Below are 23176 nucleotides of genomic sequence, written 5' to 3' on the forward strand. Positions count from 1 at the left end.
GTTTCTTCAAACGTTAATAAAGCTTTGCCATTACGTCAACCGACATCAGTTAGTACAATTCTTAATGGCCAAGATACACAGAAACGGCGGTATTAATACTGAGGGGCTATTACAATCGACGATCAGGTGACCGATTTGTCAGTCAGAATCGTTCCATGTTTATTTTGATTGCCGTATCGTATCAAGGACTACGCTCGCGGAAGCAACATGCTTTTTTAATAAATTGAAGTCTTCAGTGACACATCTGCGTGTTTTGCTCAGTCGTGGTTTTACGTCAAGGCTAATACTTCCGTCGTCGGGTCATTTATTATTTAGAAAACTTTAGTAAATCGGTTGTTTGCATAAGATATTTCTGAGCTACTGCCGATGTGTGAATTACGCACTCGGACGGTTACCGAAACACAGTTTCGCTATCAATTATTCTCTTGCTTCGTTTAGTTTACGTTCTAAATCAACATACAAGTGATAATGGAGTGAAATGAGGCATACGATCTGGGTTGCTGCTGATTAGCATAAACATAATAATGCATGTTTACTACAAACAAAACACAAACAAAACTTGTGATCTATTTCGTGCTGATAATACGCAAAATAAAAACTCTACGTCTTTACAAATATCTTAGTACAAAGATAGTCATAATAATAATAGGTCACTGGTTAGTAATTTGCATAAAATAATGTTAAATTATAAATGTACGCTTTTATTGCCCTTGTAGGCAGATGATCATACGGCCCACCTGATGGTGAGTGGTTACCGTCGCCCATGGACTTCAGCAATGCCAGAGGCAGAGCCAAGCCGCTGCCTACAAAAAACTTACGTCACTCTAAAGCACCGGACAATAAATGAGAGAACATATACGTCATAGTTCAGAGTGAATTCTCACATGACTTTAATTAAATCTTGGCAATCTCGGTGCTTTCCTAGAAAATCGTTTCATTATACACGTATTTAAACTGGAAATCTACCGTTCATACATTTGTCAAAGGATTATTACGTTTATTTTAGTTCTTCGAATATTTCATTCGCTAGTAACGCATAGTTTGAAATACGAGTTTTAGTTTGTATTGAGCACGTCGTATGAACTTGATATTAGGGCGAATGTCTGCTGTGTTTTTTTTAAATACAAATATATATATATTAATACGTGAAGCAAAAACTTTGCATCCCTTTTTACGAAAATTGCGCGGACGGAGGAGTATGAAATTTTCCACACTTATAGAGAATATAGAGAAGAAGTGCACAATGCTAATATTTTTTTTAAATAATGCTTAAAATATACATTATATCAATAAAGAAAACATTACACACACTACATACCATGTATTTGACGCACACACGCATGCATACTATTTGAGTCGTCTATTATCAAAGGTGGCAATCTGTGCAATTGGACAAAAAAAATATTGATATTTCAATACAGATTGATTTGAATATAATCGTCTCCTTCAAAGAATACGGTTCAAAACCTGCATTAAATAAAGGTTAATACTTAACCTGTTATTTATCTAAGATGTCGTTCAGAAGAGTTTTGTGACTGCCAATGGAATACAAAGTCAATAATTCGTTTTTCTGATTTACCAATAATTATCCAAAAGTCACATTGCCGGCTTTGATAATAGTCGACTCATTTATTGTCAAACTTTTGTTCTTGACGTCTGTGGTCAAATTGAGAATAGATTAAATATTGTTTATCTTTATTAATATTTTTTTATAGTGTAGTCTTGGCGAAATTTGTGATTATAGAAGTATAAATTACAATCATAATAGTGTACAAACTTACAATACCAATTAATTATAGTCGAATTTCGACTACTGCGGGACCTCTAGTACATATAGAACTACAAAGTCATCATTTGATTTGTTTTATGTGCGATCGAAATTCTTCACACACAAGAACACTGATCCTCAGTGTTCTTAAATTTCATATTTTATGTCGTATTATTTATGTCGTACTTCAAGTAAATTGGATAATGCAGATAAAAGCATTCTCGGTATTAAAATCTAGACATGTATATAATGAGGCTCCGTTATTTCATTAAACTAGAATGAGCACTAAAGTAGAATGAGCGAAATTATAATTATCTACACATGCGCGCGTTCTGCCCTCATCGAATTTCTTCTGCTTATAACAAGTGGTCCGAAACGTTGATTGAAATTAATCTTGTGCAATTTTGAAAAACTAGCTATGTATATTATGACGAAAAAGACGCGAATCAATTTAGAGATACAAAATGCGTAAAAAATTAGCGTTGAAACATTAATTATTGTGTCGTCCTATAACAAATAAAACTATATACTATCATATTTATTATACATTAACTTAAAAAAAAACAAAGAATCACAACAGTCATAATATTTACTCGTATATTCAACAGATATAAACTTCAGATAGTTATTTTCTAGAAAATATGCTCGTGAAAAATAACATTAAGTTTTCATCGTCGCGTCGAATTGAGTTTACCGCACCTTCATACTTTATGTTTGTTTAATTTATCACGAGGCTAGGTGCAAATCGTAAACAAGCTCAATGCACTTAACGCCGACTCCAAGATGATAATATCTAGACTGAATTCTTAAGAGAACTGTCGCACTGTATACATCTATATATTAATACGTGAAGAAAAAACCTTGTATCCCTTTTTACGAAAATTGCGCGGACGGAGGAGTATGAAATTTCCCCCACTTATAGAGAATACAAAGAAGGAGTGCATAATGTTAATAATTTTTTAAATTATGCCTAAAATATTCATTAAATTAATAAAAAAAACATTACACACACTATCATGTATTTGTCGCACACACGCATGCATACTTTTTATTTATTGTCAAACTTTTGTTCTTGACGTCTGTGGTCAAATTGAGAATAGATTAAATATTGTTTGTCTTTATTAATATTTTTCTATAGCGTAGTCTTGGCGAAATTTGTGATTACAGAAGTATAATAGTCTTTGAAAATAGAATCATAATAGTGTACAAACTTATAATTTCAATTAATTATAGTCGAATTTCGACTACAGGGCGACCACTAGTATTCATTATTATAGAAATATTATATTGTTCCATACAATTCACATTGTAATATTAAAATTCACGACAATACGTAGCCTCTCGATTTAGATTTGAAAATTATTTACGATCTACTACTCTCTCTCTGATATTAAAATATCAAAAAACAAATGCATTTGAAATGTGAATGTCGAAGTTAGTTTAAAAATCTGGAACGCTGGCCGGAACAAATAATCACTGACGCTATTGATGGAAGACATTTCATTCTAAAACTTTTGATGTTTGCTTGCTTAAGATAGGACGCCATACGAAAGCAGCCGCATTTCTTTGACCTCACTTCATTGGTGACGACGTCAACTAAAATAGCCCACTGACGTTACTCACGCCGATGAGGTAGCTAAAAATTGTGATCGACATTAAGGTCATTGTCTCGGACTGACCGGATTGAAATTTGTCGCGTTCCAAATTAATATTCCACATTCAGTTGCATATTCAGTGCTGATTTAAAATATGCGCAAATGTTATTCGATTACGGAGTAGGTAGTTTAATTTTTTATTTAACACTAGCTGACCCGGCAGACTTCGTAATAATAACAATCGACAAATAATTCAAGACCAAAATTAGACAAATCAGTCCAGCCGTTCTCGAGTTTTAGCGAGACTAACGGATAGCAATTCATTTTTATATAATATATAGATTACAGTTAAATATCGCTCCGAAACCCCCAATATTTATTACGAAAAGTAAACTAGAAAATGTATACGTAAACACATTTCTTATTTTAAGGGAATCAATATTTACTTTCATTATGTATTCATAGGTAAACAATCCGAGTTGTTGATATTCTAAAAAAGAATTTTGTATCATAAAACAAACAAAGAAATTGTTTCTCTAAGGAAATCAGCGGGTAGCTATCGCTCAATAAACACCGAAGTACGAATAATAGCAAGCACAATTCGAACATCGATCAGTGTCAAACTTTCCGATTATACTTGCAAATAGATAAGTAATTTAATATCGATACTTCAATAAAGACCAATGAATTTAAACTGACGTATCTTTGAGATCTATAAACTTTATTTTCAATTGAATACAAAACACATTTATGAAATACAAAAAAACTGTATTTTTTTATGTTGAATATGAAACAAATGTAATTAAAGACAGATTTTATGATTAATATGAAATAAGAAATGTGGATGGTGAATAAGTTGATGCAGTAGCTCTGGCGATCACAAATAAATTCCGATTTCAAAAGACTTTTCAAGTTGCAATCTAATTAAGCTACATTAAAGCTACATTTTTCTGATATGTTATACTTTCATTGAATCTAATACTAATGGTCGTTTCTTTACCACAAATCCTTTTAATTCTATTGATAGTTAATAATAATATTTGTTAATTACATTTCAATGTAAGCACTTAACCACAGTAACTGATTTTATATAACAATTTATATTAAGAAAAATAGACATTATTATTCTAACTGCCACATCATCAATTTTCTGTTTTCTTAACCATAATGTTACCTATTTAATGTCCATTATTCAATGAACCAAAACATGTCTATGCACAATCTTGCTGATATCAACAAAGTTACAAACTTCCAGAGAAGTATTCGTGGTAGAGTAATTAATCCGTGGCCTAATGGGTAAGACTGTCATGTGAACTCGTATCGAGTTACGCAACTAACACAACGCAACTAACCAAACAAAACGTACTTAATACATCTTCCTGGTTAACTTCCATGATGAAAAAATCTTATTAAGCAATGAAATTAAACCATATTCATTAAATTAGTTCGAAATATGTGATAATATGTTTAGGAGATCACACAAATAGATATTATAATTCTAACTGCTGCAGTGACGAATTTTCATGCCTTTTGGTATGAAACTGTTATAATCTACCTATTTTTAGTAACTTAGAGGGGTTATGCTAGCTTCACTGAATATATAGGTGGGCCCACGGGGGCTCCGCCTGGGAGACTTGCTCACATCTGCCCTAGCAAGAGAAGTGCTTCACTGAATCTACCACCGGAATCGCGAGCCACTCAGAAGATCCGGTGAGAAACTCAGTGAGCTGTGTCTGTGGAAGTGGTTATTACGGTGCAATGGCCATTACGACCTCATGTCGCAAGATGGAAATTTGCTTTTGGGGTATGAGCTGCAATAAATACTCGGCAGACCGGTAACATTGGATTGACGTTAAAAATACGTATAAAATTCGTCTACATTTTTAGTTTAAAAAATGTAATAAATCTTGCGTACTCTCATTGGAAAATAGGAAAAAATAATGTACTTTTACGAAATGTTTTCGCTATAGCTCGTAAATAAAATCCACGATTAACTAAATATAATCATTTTTTACGCTACCGAATGTAAGTTCCTTTTATTTTTTCTTATTAAAATCCAGGTAGCATTTGAGTTGCATTTTGAGTTGTTTAAAAATAAATGTTATTAATATATCTGTCACGCTTTGTGTATTTCCGTTCGTGTGTAGGTATATGTCATATCAGTGTCAATTTATGTGGCGGGAACGATGGGTGACAAGCAGCGTCGGACATACCTAATCTTTTACTGGAAATGCATATTAAAGTAATGCCGCTGGTTTTTGGCAGCGAGCCGCGTTTCAGCTCAATGTTTCATGTCCACTACGTTCCGCCGATCAGGCGAATTTGATCCTGATCGTTTTCACTCTGTAACTCAATACTGCAAAGCAGTTCAAAATTTTCGTTTCATGATCTATTCTGGTTCCATCGCGAATTCTGGAAAATGTAATTAAACATTGAATATAGAGATTTTTGTACACAGAATTAGACGAGAGATTTATCAAAACTATGTAAAATGTCATCTTATTTTGTGAATCTTTTGGCGTTTTAAGTTTTTATTTGATTTTCTGAAATGAACAGATGAAAATCACAGGAATATGTTTGTACGCATCACAGCGTAAATGCCGCTTTTATTGAGATATAGCATTAAAATTACAATTTCATTTTAATAACGACTTCATACAAATAGGCTCCATTCGTTCAGAGGACGGTCGAATTGACCATTCCGGACTTTCGTCCTGCATTGGCAGTATTAAATACAAACAAAGAACACATTTTAATTGCAAAAAGGATCGACCATACTTAACCACAAATATACCGCTTATTGATTTAGTTATATACTGCACTCTACAACAGCCGAAGTTTCAATTTACGAATAGTAAAAAAGAGCATGTGCCGGTGCATTGTTCAAGTAGATGAATGAACAAATAATTTTATGAATCACGCAAAAATTAAGTAAAACATATTTATTACACAACTATTTCTTATTACCATTCATTACTCTTCAAAGTAACAAAACAACGTAATTCAAAATTAGAAAACACTAGAACCGTAAGAAAAAATTAAATAAAAGTATCCAATAAAAAATGAAATAACAAAATAGCCGATTTAATCTTTAGAGTACTTTTTGCTCGGTTGCGGAAAGTTGGTGTAGGGCAACGAATGGGCTCTCGGGACTATTAAGATTGACAACAAATAATTTACTGGTATAATATTTTTGCGAGCAGCAGAATTAAATTTGTATTTCTCAAATACGCTGTGAAATACTAAAAATAGTATATAATTGATTATTTCTTGTATCATAAAGTTAATGTAATATTAAAACCAATTTTCATTGCAACGTTGTTTTCCCTAAAATACGTACTTTTCAATACAGGGTCCATCTGGTGGAAGTGATTATGACTAGATACATATCACAACGTGGTTGTGGCCAACCACCTTGAAGATATGAGGCCTTGTGCAAACAAGAGTGCGTAAATGAATATTGCTAACGTTCCCATTAGCTTTATCTACACACTCACGTGAGCGGAACATACAAAGTTTCGAATTTACTGTCAAACACTGAATATAATCTGTGTCCGCGAACGTGAATTTTGTTATTGCTATCTCTTACAGTTCGATACACAAAGCTTAACTGTTATGTTGCGACTATGTATCTGTTTTCGATTCAACTGAAACTCATTGTAATGGGTCTGTCCATTTAATAAAGAACCGTACAAATTTTAAAAATCGTCGTCCATTGCTAGTCCGTGGTGAAGGAATAACATCGTGTAATAAAAATCAAACCCGCAAAATTATAATTTGCGTAATTACTGGTGGTAGGACCTCTTGTGAGTCCGCGCGGGTAGGTACCACCACCCTGCCTATTTATGCCGTGAAGCAGTAATGCGTTTCGGTTTGAACGGTGGGGCAGTCGTAACTATACTTGAGACCTACGAACTTATATCTCAAGATGGGTGGTGCATTTACGTCGCAGATGTCTATGGGCTCTAGTAACCACTTAACATCAGGTGGGCTGTGAGATCGTCCACCCATCTAAACAATAAAAAAAAAGTTTACTGCTGTAATAGACCCCGATGACAAACATACTAGACAATATTAAGAGAAACTAGGCTAGATGAGTGGTACCTACCCGTGCGGTCTTACAAGACGCTTTTCCACCTGTAAATGCGATTAGCGATCGCATTACCCTGGTATAATACTCAGGGAACAGTGCTGTCCATTGTCCTGTGTCAGTCGCCTTTACGACACCCACGGGATGAAATATAATGAAGTTATTCTGGGCCGACTACACAGCCAAGTTATTATTATAAAACGGTCACTAAAATGTAGTTATCATTCCATGAAAATATCAAGAAAAATACAGTGTGTCAGACGTATGTACTGTATAGAGCCTATCGTATATCTTTCGATTTACATTTTTTTTTAATATTACCCAAAATCTACTGGTCTTCAGTCATCTTTTCTGACGTCGGAAGCTAGAGATAAAACAATTAGTTGCATTTTACGAGAGCATTTATACAAAAAAAATTAAGCTAGTGGAACTACTTGACAAACCATAGTAGATAGTGATCACATTTCATCAGGTCGGCTGTGGGCTTGTCTGTGTACTAAAGTAAATTAATAATGTTATGAAAAATAAGAGTAATTTTCATTGTTTCTGATGATATTTGAAGTTAAGGCAAAACAATTAAACGTGACGCGGTATAACCCTTCCTAGTGAACTAACAGTTGCTGATTAATGACATAAACTCAATCGGCTGTAATCATAGATAATTTTTTTACGGCTTGACACTGACAGTCAAGCGAAGTATCTATCTATCAATAAGCGAAACAGCTGCTTGATGCTGAATTTTCGCGTCCATTACAATTGTTAATGGAGGACGAAAAGCAACAGTAAAAGGTTACGTAGATAAATTAAATCCACTAAAGTAATCCGTCTGAAACATATTTGCTGTTCACCTTCAGAAGTATTAGATATCATTATCTCTAAGTCCTGCAGATGTGTTTTCATGGAGTTGTCATTTTCCTGTCATCGAATTCCAATATAACAACGACGATAAAGAAGTTTTTCTTCCAAAAAAGCGTATGTGTAGTTCACATGTGATAGAAGTGGGATCTTCAGAAGTATTCTATCCCACTTTATCGCAGACTAAATTGTTATCCTTATTATAATATTATTATATTTTCGCATTAAAAGTGTACAATTTCCAAAAAATATTCGAAATTGGGTTAATATGCGGAATCGTTTGGTATCACCAGTATTTTTCTCATAAATACTGTCAAAAGAGCATAGTTTAGTTTTAGTTTCTTTTTTTTAGTTTACCTATGTTTTGAATATGTACTATTAACAAAATTAAATAGATAATTTTATCTTACTTTAAAAGACAGATAATGTAACTGGTAAAAAATAAAAAATAAAAATTTGCCACGATGATTTATATTAAAAATATCACATGTTAAACTTTTAAAACACTCTCCTGTAAAATTAGTAAGTTTTGAAATTATACAGTTTTAATGCATGAAAACGATAAATGATTGACATTTGAGTGTCGCTTTTCGCTTTTGAAGTGTCATTTTATTGATTACAACGATAGTAATTTTTACCTTAAATACTATTATAATTATTAGTCACTCAAATTTGTAAACACACGCGCCGTAATAGCCTATCTGATGTCGAACATAATGCTTGTGATTCGTTTAATTCTCACGCTTCGCTGTTACTCTGGTTGAATGAGGAACATTAATTAAACATATGTCATCTCCCACGCCGGAGCGGATCCACACCCTTTTATGCCCTTTTGTGAAATATTCGTAGTACTATCCCTCTGTATTTCCATTATGAGTTATTTTATCACATTGAGCTCTGACGAGTTTTAAATTAAACCGAAATCGGCTTTTAGTGACCAGTCTTAGAAGCTTCACAGTTCAAAACTGGGTTGACCACAAAAAATATACGTTTTTCTTGAATGTGAATTCCCGCTCCTCGCAGTTTAAACAATTTTATCTAAGAATAAATTGCGTTAGTGCGAATAACTCGATCTTCAGTAAATTTCTTCGGATCCTTAATCGTTGTATTAAAAATTAGATGGCGCCAAATTAACATAACAAGCTAATAGATTTTTGACTACACGAAAATTTGTAAAATTCCCAAAACTGAAATCTTCTCAAACGTCACACAATTCGCAATTATTACTCTTTTTTTTATTTTGGCAATGATAATTATATTTTTATTTAAATTTGAAATCATAAATTTTAAGAGCTAAACGGAAAAAAATAAACTGTCAAACACAAGGACAAATATCTATGGTATTTATGACATTAATGAGTACACATACTAAAACGACATGTTTATATTTTTACGATTAATCAATGTCCATTTATTCGACATCAGCATGATGAAATGAAATAATGCACAAGATTTATTCTAAGAGTTATTCGTCATTTAGCGATATCTATACTAATATAGAAATCTAGTGATTTTTACGGATGTTCCGTTATAACTACTCAACCATGCATCCGATTGAATTAAAACTTGGTATCCATGTAGAAAATACATGTACTTAACGGATAGGCTAATATTTATATGAGTGTTGGACTCCCTAATAATAATGACAATAAATAATAATGTTAATTTTAAATGCGCAGCGAAGCGAGCGACTACGGCTAATTTTGTATAAATCTAATGAAATCTAAGATCACGTTAGATTGTATGAGTAATTAGAACAGAACTCACAAACAACTACAATCGTTCTACGAGTACTATCGATTTATCTTTACTGCACAGTAGTTGAAGGCTCATAGATACTTTGCGTGGTCAGGTTCATGCTATATTATATGAAAACCATAATAAATCGAAGTTATGCTTAGTGCAGCAGTTTGTAAAGTTTCAAAAGCTATATCCGTTTTAAACTTGCCATACCCTGCAATCCTAAATTAACTAAAGCTTTTCATTCGACCATGACGTGACCTTAACTCCTGGTGGTCTGTGAGCGTCTACTCGTTAACAGAAATAAAAAAGATTCATCGTTTTTCAGATGCGAACACAAGGTAACCGAATCCAACCCACTTTTGTGCATTTTGTATGAGATCGTTCGCGTTTATTTCACGCAAAAAGATTTTTTTTTAAACATTTAGACGGAAAGTAAATATTTATACCTATAAAGCACGGTTATAGTGATGGTCTTTTAGAATATTTTTGAATGTGTTTTGTTTATCGGCGTTACGTTGTCCGCAGAGTCAGGCCATGCGGATCGTGCGTACTGTCGGGCAAGCCTTTGAAGTATGCCACAAGATGCAGAACAATTCTCCAGAGCAGCCAGCTCCATCTACTTCTTCTGCCGTCGATGAACCTGTGGCCAGCTGCAGTGATGCTCCCGTCTCGAAAGGTTTGACAAAATTCTAGCAGATTCATTATCACATTCACGTGACTAATAACCGTAAATTAAAGAAGAATTTCTGAGTTGTTATTATGCAACGAATCTTTGCGTTTGTGATTTTTTTTTTCTGAAAGCAGCGCTCATTTTTCATTTTAGTTTTTGCGTTTAACGTCCGCGTTGTCGCTATGTTTTTCAGTCGTTTTTTTTTAACACGATCCTACATAGTAATAGTGACCGGCGCCATTACACGCCACACACACGGATACCTGCGAAATTCATCACAGCGAAATAAATGCCCAGCGACTGTTTGCTATGCGAATATTATTAATGTGGCCACAGTGATAAATTTTTTCGTGAAAAATACGTACGTATTTTAATTTTTTTGTCGGCTCGCGTAAATAATACGTTGACGGCAAACGAAAGTATACTTGTTATTTTCCTAGAATACATCATGATTTATAACGTTATTGTTGGACGTTTATATTTGAGTGGATTGGGTCTTTAGGTGATGAGGGGCTATTTAAAAACACAACTGCTTCATTATAATTATATTGCAGATTGCTTGAACACTTTTAAACCATTATACAATTATTATCTTTATATTTTTTAATAAAACTATTACATGTTTGTCTTGCCGTGTCTAGATGAGAAGTAACTGACATTTTCTTACGAGAATACAATGATCTGTTTTTTAAAACATTTAAAATAATTCCAATATTCGAAATCTAATCAAGTGTCAAGTGTTGCCTGCCATTACATTTAATATACAAACTCCAACAGTTATCCCATAATTTTATAACATAATCTAAACACATAATCAACATTAAAATGTACAATCCGCTTTTAATTGGCGCTTCAAATCATAACATACGATTAGTACATAAAAAAGATTACGAGTATAAAATTAACGAATAGTAAAACTTGTTACGTTCTGAAAATAAATATTTTGATACATACTTATTTTATGTAAAATATTTCTGTTCTTTCTTAACTTACAGTTCGGACTTGACTAATTAGTTGTTAGTTACTTAGACTAAGACCTTTATATGGGTGGTTTATTATCACCCAGGCCGTGGACTATAAATAGATAGCTCGTTTACCGCAAATATATTTATTATTTTGAACTCCGGTTATATGAGTTCAGGCTACTTTCTTTGAACATTTTCTGCTGTTTGGATAAAGGGCTCAAATTAGTTACTGTGTTTAAAGTGATTACCAGAATATAAACGTACCGAAAATAACGAATAGTGTTAATCTTAATTATTTTATCGTATAAAATTAAATAGAACAAAACCTATTGAAAACTAAATAGTTAATTTCCTTGAATTAAGTTGTTGTTCAGCGTATAAATAAACTGTAAATTTAATATTCACTCCCTTAAATATTGTAAATTTCTTAATTTAATCATAATTAATCGTAATTACATTGTTTACTGCTATTCTCTGCTAGTTGCTAGGAAGAATAATAAGCTTTTTTTCGGATTTAGAGATTGCTTAAAAACTCTGGGTCAACCCAAAGTTACTAAGCTACAAAAGTCGGCAAATTGACTTACCTACTTTTTTTAAATTTTTATTTGTAAGCTCATTAACGTAATAATCTTCTTTAAAGGAAGATTAAATACTTTAAACAGAATCAGAATATGAACTCGCGAAATAATTGTGTATGTTAAAATAAAACGGTTATAAAAATAACAAAAATGGTTTACTTTGTCTAAACATCGATTCTCTACGGATCCGTCTGAAGTTTTTGTATTCGTTCGGTTCTTAGAACTGTAAGTTTAGATTAATTTAAATTAATTTCTATGATTGTAATTGGTTTCGTGCATCAAAAAGGAAAAAAAAATTAAAGAAATAGTAAGTTTAGATTAAATTTAATTAATTTCTATGATTGTAATTTGTTTTGTGCATCCAAAAGGAAAAAAAAAATTAAAGAAATATTTTTCAGAAAATAACAATGATACCTACAATGTATTTTCTATCGACATGACCTGTTGGATCCATATGATCAACTCTCAGTGCTGTCGGGCGCTGGTAGTTCTAACGCTATTAGCCGAAGCACAAGTCATCGAGCTTGAAGAGTTTGACATGAAATTGAATACTCAGTTTCTAACTTGATTTTTAAATCGCGAATCCGATTCGATGATGGAAGCTAGGCCTCCTGCGCAGCCTTCAGAAAGTTGTGAGCTTTAAGGGTTTCCCCGCTCAAGCCTAAAAGCACCCGTCCTAAAAAAGCTATAAGGATTCTATGCCATAAGCAGTTCCTCTATTTTCAATTGTTGAATTTAGTTCTATATATATAATATATAATTCAATATTCTATATATATAATTCTGTTTTATCATATATTAACTGTTTTTTGTTTTGTCGAGATTGTAAAGATATTTAAAACGACGAGTCACGATGTTACGACTTATCGTAAACTAGTGTAGCTTTGGCAACCGGTAAAGGTATTTATACAAAACGCATCAGTATGAACTACATTTTAATTATGAGTTCAAATACCAATTTAAATACTCGTATATTTACTGTATTTCGATGCCTCCAATGAACACTACGCTAACTCCAAATTCGTAGATTTACAGGAGGAGCATATAAACGAAAAAAGTTGATAAAATCTTTATTATTGCAGATATATTTATGGTTTTTTTGTGTAGCTAGCTTATTTACCCTTGCTTTGAACCCCATTAATAATGATTAATTGTAATACTTTTAACATAGTGGAGCGATTTGCGTGAAAAATGAAAATTTCAAAATTTTGAGTTAGAGTAGTGTTCATTGGAGGCGTCGATTTGTTCTCAATTTACCCGTAGGGCGAGTGTGTGGTAAACAGCTAGGGATAGTTGGCATCGTTCTAAACATGTCCGCTGGTTCATTACTTTTTAATTTGCTTCCAATAATCTGAAACACTATATTACTGTTCGAAAAAAAAAAAAAGTACAATATAGCGAGATGCTAATAACTATTTTAATATATAGCCTCTTAAAAAGGCCTTCTGAAAATTTAAATTACAGATACAACCAAAAAAAATTACCTTCAAATGGACATACGAGCAAACCCCTCACCAGGCGTCTAATGGTTACAGTGGTCCATTGATATTAAAATGTGAACGCTACCACACGCCTCGACACATGAGGTCGAAGTATGCGTAGTAAAATTCGCGGCAGAAATGGTGGAAACGGTGGTGAACCAGCACGAGCGTGCGCTTTACGATACACCCCACCCACCCCTAGTGAGGTAGATAGTCAAAGAGCTGTTTACACAAAGTCGGCATTTTATGTGGCACAAGCAAGGGCGGATCCAGCTTTGGCGGCAGGAGGGGGTCACATAGTCAAATTTAGATGCGTTCGTTCCCAAACGTTTGCCATTATACAAAGTTATTATATTATATTAAATTAATTAAATATTGAAAGTATGTAGTTACATAAAATCTGTATGGTGACAAAATATATAAATAAAATCATTATATTCAATTAGTGGTCCACCTAAGTCCTGGAACCAGCTCAGGGGGTGGTCATGACCCCCATGACACCCCCCCCCTGGATCCGCCATTGGCACAAAGCGGGTTTTCTTTTTTCGCTTCTCATGTGGGTGTTTTATAATTAGCTTTTATGTATCGCTTTATGACATCCGCATCATGTAACACAGCTGGTGCTACTAGTATAATCGCGACGACTTTACCTTCGTTTACACTAATTTATTATTTAATCCTTTTCCCCGTTACGACCGACCAGACTCACGGGCTAACTTGGTCGCTTTAAAATTCATCCAGAGCCTCGTGCAATGTTGAATATATTGGTATTAATAAAATAATAATAATAATAAAACATTTATCAATAAGCTATAACAGACATGAATCATCTGAGTGTACGTTCAAACAGTTCAAGTTGCTTTTTGCAAGCAGTACAATAAAATATCTCTAGTACAGTAAAATATCCATCTCTCTCGACCACGTTTCGCAAAGCGGATTAGTCAGTCAGCCTCAGTTTTGCAGTGACGATATAATACCTAAAGGCGAGCAGCACATTGCGGGCGCCGTGAGATCATTTAAATATTGAAGTCCAAATATAAGCATTATAGTATAACGTATTTCCTTCCATATTGTTTGTCTCAATTTTTCACACTGGATCTATGAACGTGAAGTAAACGTTTTTTGTTTACGGATTTCAGCACTAAAAAATCATAACAAACTAACGAAGTATGTATTTCAAGAAAAATAACGGATCGACGTATTCTTCTTAGTTCACGAAATAAACTTAATGTAATAAGCAATATGAAATGCTTTTTGTTTTAAAATAAGACTTAAGAATTTGAAAATACTTACTAAAATATGTCCCTCTATTAATGATATACGAGTAAGCAAACAAACGAAAAAAAATAAAGAAGCGATTACAAAAAGAGCCATGTGCATATTAGATTTCGTTTTTTTTTTGGGATTATTCTGTGATTTTGGGCGAATCCCAGAACGCGTGACACATATTTCACAAATGTCGTTATGTGGGTACTTGAAATTGAAAACACTCCTTACAGCTATTAAAATTATTTATCTCTTTGCCCCTATCTCCTTTTCTCTCTATCTCTATCTCTCTCTCTCTCTCCCTATCTATTTCTCTTCCTCCCTTACCATCTCTAACTCTATCTCCCTCTCGTTCTCTGATTAGATACCTGTGACATTTTTTCTTACAAACCAGCGACATTTCCATTTCTGTCGCCGACATGTATTTTATTACCATTTTGCTATACTCTAATCTTTTATTATTTATCACTGTGGTCACCAATGTAAGCACTTAGCTATGCCACATTACGATTGCGATCTTTTTATGCGTTAAAAAAAATAGCACTCGTGTCGTTCTTGATCAGTTCGAGTCTTTTAATCTATAAGTCATCACCATCATGAATAAATAAAAGCTAATAAAAAATTGCCAACAGAAGGACCGTCAGAATGTGAGTCTGGTGCTGCTTCTACGTCGAAGGTCGTGGTTGAAGAAGGAACTGTTGGAGGGAAAGAGGAACCGACTCGTCCCAAAACATTGGATCTCCTACCGCCACCACCTAGGAAGGAGGGAAAACGTTCTCCTCAGGTAAATGTTTGGTTAGCAGAACAAAACGTGGGGAGTGCGTTTTCAGGACAAGATTCAGAAAATCATGTATAACGACATTACCAGAAATAATGAATACGCGCTTTAAGGATTTTACGAGGATACTGCTTCGTAGACGCAGGGTCTCTTGTGAACTATTACGTATTTCTATCTATTTCTAAGCGCTTGTGGTCGAAGAAGTCAGCTGTTTTAACAACACGTTTGGTAGTAGGACCGCTTGTGAGTCCGTGGGCTCCAGTAACCACTTAGCACCAGGTGGGCTGTGAGCTAGTCCAACCATCTAAGCAATTTAAAAAACACTATTCTTCCACAAAGATTAAGAGATGATATTATAATTTCTACTGATTCCGACGACAACCTGTGATATCTATTGAATCCGGTATCGGCTCAATGCTTGATAATTTGTGAGTTCATTTGCGTCTCCGGTAGTAAAATAATATATTTTTATAGTATACTCGTTCTTCGAGTTTGGTATAATTACCGTGCAATCATCCTTTTTTACCAGCTACACGTGTATAAAGATTCTTAGTAAATAACAGTTTAGAATTGTTTACTTCATACCTTAAATAAGAGTGTTAGGATTGTTAATCAGTTATATCACATTATAGTCTCGCTTCTGATTTAATTTTGTGTTTATTAAGAATCTCTCTTCTCTGACTTCTCCTCTTTTAAAACGGATTTGAACAATATCTTCATGTGAATATTGCTCCCGACAATTAATCTATTAAATGGACATAGGAGATTTACGACGAGTCACATTTTACTGCGGTGGTGTATTATCTTGACTCCCTCGCTTTCGTTTGCTTGTAATGTTTAATAGTATTCGGTTAAATAATTGTGCTTCTTCAAAACTGACATAAATTCTGACAGTTTGACACTCGTAGCCCTATTAAATAAATGAATAGGTCGGTTAATTATCCTAGTAATCCTGGCAGCTACTGATTCTCAGTGTTAGATGTGGAAAGTTGTATTCTAATTCTGTTTATGAACATTTACGGTGCAGAAACAACATCCTGTATAAACTAACGTAAGCCATAGAGAACCAGTTGAAGTCGTCGTGGCCTAAGGGATAAGACATCCGGTGCATTCGTTTTGAGCGATGCACCCGATGTTCGAATCTCAGGCGGGTACCAATTTTTCTAATGAAATACGTACTCAACAAATGTTCACGATTGATTTCCACGGTGAAGGAATAACATCGTATAATAAAAATCAAACCCGCAAAAATTATAATTTGCGTAATTACTGGTGGTAGGACCTCTTGTGAGTCCGCGCGGGTAGGTACCACCACCCTGCCTATTTCTGCCGTGAAGTAGTAATGCGTTTCGGTTTGAAGGGTGGGGCAGCCGTTGTAACTTACTTGAGACCTTAGAACTTATATCTCAAGGTGGGTGGCGCATTTACGTTGTGGATGTCTATGGGCTCCAGTAACCACTTAACACCAGGTGGGCTGTGAGCTCGTCCACCCATCTAAGCAATAAAAAAAAAGTTCAAAAATTTTTACTTACAAAACTTTTTAAAAAAAAAAGTTCAAAAATTGCATATTTTATTTCATACTATGTACAAGGCCGAACTAAAATTTTTTTTTACGTTATAAATATCGAAAATACTTAACCCTACAAGAATAAGTATTATACATCCAGATCCCAAATATAGAGAAAATACTGGCTCCGCCTCCGACTTCTATTGTCGCATATTGTCTATCTTCAGGAGTTTTTTTTTAATTACTAAAATAGGGTACGAGCTCACAGCCCACCTGGTATTAAGTGGTTACTGGAGCCAATAGACATCTACAACGTAAATGCGCCACCCACCTTGAGATATAAGTTTTAAGGTCTCAGTATAGTTACAACGGCTGCCCCACCCTTCAAACCGAAACGCATTACTGCTTCACGGCAGAAATAGGCAGGGTGGTAGTATAGTGCGGACTCAAGAGTACCACCAGTAAAAGTCTGGTGTAACTGTCGGTATATCTGTCATAAAGCAGTAATGCACTAGGTAAAGTAGTTAGGTCGAGTATTCACTGTTACAATACAATTAAGACTTCAGTCACACGTCTCAAAGGGAGCAGCGACATTCACGCTCCAGTGACTGATTAAATTGGGTCGTGGTGTAGTCTCTCCATTTCCATCCGACATTAAAAACTATTCGAAACGCTACAACCAAACCTGCTCTATTACATGTATGTTCAACGGAACATTTTATTTATGTTTGCTAATTCAATCAGCACCTAATTATTTTAAGAATATACTTTTAGATAAAAAAAAGTAAACTTTAGAATATTTCATGTTCCATGCACGTGAATTATTTATCTATAAATTACATAGTACAAAATTACGTTTTTCACTTACATCTACAATGTTTACGGCCACAACGTAACATTTACCCGTGAATTATTCGACTTTTGTTTAATAGTAGTCAGCATACCAAAAGATAAGATAAAAATAGTTGCATTATTATATTATCCGCACTGAAAATAGTCTCGAGTACTCACAGTTATCGCTCTCCCGCGTCGATTCCGAGGAGCATTCCATAAATCAAAACCATAATAATAGTATCGGCATACCAATGTCTTGGATTCCGTGCTATCTGCCGAAGTTCTCAAATGCGTTCGCAGTGTCTACTGACGTGAATACGTAATTGAAGCGAGAATCCAATAAATTTTCTTTTTATATAAGCGAAGATAGAAAGAGAAGCAGGCGTTAAGTGGATTGTGTATAATCGCATAATTATTAGGTTGTTAGCATAGGAATCAGCATTCTTTGTATACTAGCATCTTACGAATTCGCTAGTAAGTATTTTAGGAGATTATTTAGGTTAGTCACTAACTTAACCTGTTTTAAGAGTTTACACATACTTAACTTAAAATAGCGGTAGCTGAAATATATTGGTTTTAAATTTATAAAACAAATTTATTTTTTTGGGATTTTTTTATCGAGAGGTTCCAACTGAATAATTTTGAGGGCAAGTGAATAAGTATATCTGTAGTATTTCACTATTATGTTCTCTTGATTTTAAGTGACCTTTGAAGTTGGTATGATACGTTTTGTAAAAGGCTTAATACTATTTGTATTGAATTCTGCCTCAAATTAGCTGAATACAGCTTATGGCGCTTCTGTCAAATTCTTTGAACAGTAAGAGGATTACATATTTATCTTAGATTACTCAGATTTATTTTCTCTATGATCTTAATAGAAATAAAGTAAAAATAGTCACAATCTACTAATTTCTTCTTCCTCTTTATTGCTTCAAAATGTTGCCAGAAAAATAGTTACAGTTCCGGTTAGCATTTTATTTTAAATAATATTTCTCATACCTTGGAAAGTGTACACATTTATCAGAAAATTGATCTAAATCAGATTTTGGACTATCCGAAATTCTGATATTTCTACAAAAACTATAGTATTTCATATAAATTTAGGTTTGACACTTGCTCTGCTTGAAAATTCAATTAAACAATTCAACTAAATTAACACATTTCTTTATGCTAATTCAGTAGCTTTAAAAGTTTCGGTTAATTACTTAGTATTTTGTAATGGACACTATTTATTTACTTTTGCTTTAGAAATAGATTGAAATTTAATTAAAATTTAAATGAATACATGCGTCACGACATTAAGTCGCGTATTTTAAAAACAGTGGCGTAGCTGCTGTATAGTTTATTTGATTGTAACAAATTTAAATGTTGCGAGTTTCCAGATTTCTTGTATATACGAGTATATTCAATGTTTATAGATGGAGCAGCTTTAATTACGTTCGGGACTGCTTGTTATCACAAAGAGAAATATAGGACATGTCGTGTAAACAAACTTAAAGATAAATCGATTTTTGTACGACAGAAAATGTTTTGAAACAGTCAGTCTCTAGCAAAGATTTAATGAATTGTCATGAGCGATTGATTTGTTGAAATTCCTAAACTACAGTTAAGTATATACAACTTTCCCTGAAATGCCAATAAGAACAATACGAATGCGAATGCGAATAAATTACTGAAATACTCATTTTAGAAATTGAATTCATGTAATTTGAATTAATGAAATGAGTATAATGAATTATAAGTATATATATATATATTCATTATATAAAGAGTATTAAACAAAACCTATAATTAAAACTACAATAAACAAAGGATTAAAGTCGTCTCGCAATTTATAGGATTTGGAGTTTAGAATAAACTATAAAAAGATAATCGTGATATTAGAAAACTTAAATGTCAGTCAAGGAAATGCTTTTACTGGACATTTTACTGGTGATCGAACATTTTAGTTACAGTATTTTAGTATATAGCTCTGGTTATATCCATGAGCGACAAAGTTCCCTTACAATTAAGTTAACGGTATGCATACACACCTTCAATTAAATTAAAACATAGGAGAACACTTTAATTTTTAATTTTAAACCAGTAAAGAAATATCTAATCTCTTCGGAAAATATTCGAAAGCTAAAAACAAGCCTTAATCTTGTAAAAAAAAAAAAAACATTTGCAACGCTTGTGATTGACTAAACGTTGTGATATGAGCCATATTTATTTACAGTAGGCACTTCAAGTGCAGCGTAATTGGCTGCAATCCGTAAACGGTCCATATTTACATACAACAAGCCGGAGTCCGTCTGTCTATCTGTCAGCACCTCCTAAATTCTAGACACGAAATGTATACACCGTGCAAGCTGTATAACAGTCGAGTAGTAAATCAAACACGTATACTATTAACAAAACTACAAACGTAAAAATAAACGTCTGAATGTGAATTAAGACGTCACTAAATTTAACATTACACGGCCTAATAGCTAAATGTGTAGATCTTTTTGATTGGATACGTACCTACATACATTAATTTCATTTTTATTCAATCTCAGTTTATATTAAAGGTTGTTATATCAATCGTTTATGGTTCACAGAACGTAATCCTTTGTATTTACTTTGGTTCTGGTTTTCAAAGTCTCTACGTGTATTAAAATTTTAGTATTTTTTAATTTCGTATTAATTTTGGGTCGGCGTCAGGGGACTTTATTGAACTAAACTCAACCCACGGTGTTTCATGTTACGTTCCATGTTTACGTGTAAAGAGGGAGTTATCAAACATGTTTAACACGTAAACAAAGTAACTTAAACATTATCCTATTAAAACAAAGTAAAGTCTCCCTAGTTTTGAATTTGAAGCAATAGTAATACAATATTCATATGTTAACAATTTTTTTGACGCCCACTAAAGTTTTCGGTATTAGTAGTATGTAAACTCTTACAAGTACGCAATAGTGCTATAAGTCCTGATCCGCGTGCTTAGATATAATTTTAAATCAAATATGTACACTAGCCATTAGCTTGGCTCGTTTTAAGTAAACATAACGTACCGACCTACACAAATTACAAATCAACGTACCAAAACGCAAAACATTTAATCATTATGAACGTTAATTAGAACCCAATGAATTCTAACAGAATAAACATGTTTCAGCGAATCGTTCCAACACCGGGAATAAATCTGCCAGATTTACCGGAATGCGTGACTAAAGTGGACATACCTGACGCGGACGTCGTTGGCGAGTCCGCGACTCCGCTCAGTGCGCAACATCAACTGCAACTGTTGCGCGAACGTCTCGAGCAACAAGCCCAACAGACACGGGCGGCTGTGGCTCAACTATTGTTGCTACGTGATCAACTCGCCGCCGAACAGGCTGCTCGCTGCGAAGCTCAGGTAAGACGAACTTATACTAAATAGTGGCCCCGCAGTAGTCGAGATTCGACTATTGTTCATGACGATGTTGAAGAAGAAGCCACGCATGACAGTTAATTTTAATCGTTTTATTTAATTACTTGCAAAATACTACATTATATTGACAAATAAATATTGACGCGTGTCACGGCTGGTCGACGAATACGAATCTTAGGCCGCGGGCGCATCCTCCTCCCGCTGCCTTCCCCCGTTCCCTCTCTCGCCCTGAACGTCGTGAACAACTATAATTAATTGAAATTACAAGTTTAAACATTATTATGGTTCTATTGTCAAACACTATTATATTTCGATAATATAATCACAGTATTCGCCAAAACTACTCTATAGATCAATAATATTAAAGACAAACAATATTAATCTATTTTCAATTCGACCACACACTTTAAACAAAACAAAAGTTTCTCAATTGACAGTAAATAAAGAGTATATTTTTATGTATGGGTTGTGTCAAATACATGGTAGCGTGTGTAATGTTTTCTTTATTGATTTAAAGTATCTTTTATGCATTATTTAAAAAAAAAATTAGCATTGTGCACTCCTCTATATTCTCTATAAGTGTGAGAAATTTCATACTCCTCCGTCCGTGCAATTTTCGTAAAAAGGGGTACAAAGTTTTTGCTTTATATGCACGTATTAATATATAGATAAACCTATAACGGCTCACTAATGACAAATAAATTATGAAAAACTTGAAGTATTTACGGTAATTTCAAGACTTAATTTCATAAAGTTCTCACTGTGTGTTTTATACCGCATGTTCCATGGGGAACGCTCTGAGGAATTTTTCGAGATGATCCCCTCATCTCTTTTTTATCTTTGCACCTCCCGCCATCGGATCGGAGTTCATCCATATTATCTGGAACCGCTGCGTTCATCGGCAGTGCGTTTCCAAAGATCTTTTTTGCCACGTACCATCCGGCTTTGGAATAAACTCCCCTCCATGGTGTTTTTCGAGCGCTATGATATGTCCTTCTTCAAACGAGGCTCGCGGAGAGTACTTAATGGTAGACAGTGACTTGGCTCTGCCTCTGGTATTGCTGAGGTTCATGAGCGACGGTCACCACTTACCATCAGGTGGGCCGTATGCTCATCTGCCGACAAAGGCAATAAAAAAAACTGTACAGTATCCGTACTTGTAATGATTCCATTAATTATTGAGGAAAGTGTACCTCCCAAACATTGAGGAAGCGCAATTTTTATGTTTAATATTAAATTTTAGTGGCATGTGATTTCGAGACCCGTTATAAATAAATCCTCAAAAATTCTATAAAATTTAAACAGGCATATTGTTGGAACATGCCGTATTTTGGCGACAATACAAGAGTTTATTGAAACAGATGACTTCCTGAATACATTTACTAGCTCTAAAGTCACCAAAATGTATACATAAATCGGTTGAATTGTTATTATAGAAGATCTATTTGTAGATCGAAAATAACCACACAGTCAAGCATTTTGTTTGCGTATTTATATTATACATATTACATTTATATATCAGAATCGAAATCAGAATTGTAATAGCATTATTGCAATGTTATCAATTTGAATTTTACTTCTTTCAAACGATCGCATGATGTTATTAAAATATTTGATGAAAGTACGGATTTATATTTGTCGGGAGTAGTCCT

The 23176-nt window shown here is 33.9% G+C and overlaps 1 protein-coding gene across 4 annotated transcripts in view; it reads left to right on the plus strand.

Moving 5' to 3' along the window:
- The window catches only part of LOC114244516 (carboxyl-terminal PDZ ligand of neuronal nitric oxide synthase protein), a 175708-nt gene that overhangs the window by 140959 nt on the left and 11573 nt on the right, over nucleotides 1-23176 (plus strand). For 3 of the 4 annotated variants that reach the window (XM_028176358.2, XM_028176359.2, XM_028176357.2), the window contains 3 exons: nucleotides 10577-10727; nucleotides 15644-15795; nucleotides 21270-21509. In XM_028176358.2, the coding sequence (XP_028032159.2) occupies nucleotides 10577-10727; nucleotides 15644-15795; nucleotides 21270-21509 (543 nt within the window). The remainder of the gene's footprint in view (nucleotides 1-10576; nucleotides 10728-15643; nucleotides 15796-21269; nucleotides 21510-23176) is intronic. The other variant, XM_089728567.1, reaches the window with a different exon arrangement.

This window comes from Bombyx mandarina, chromosome 01 (assembly GCF_030267445.1).
Source record: "Bombyx mandarina strain Sakado chromosome 01, ASM3026744v2".
In the NCBI taxonomy this organism is placed as follows: domain Eukaryota; kingdom Metazoa; phylum Arthropoda; class Insecta; order Lepidoptera; family Bombycidae; genus Bombyx; species Bombyx mandarina.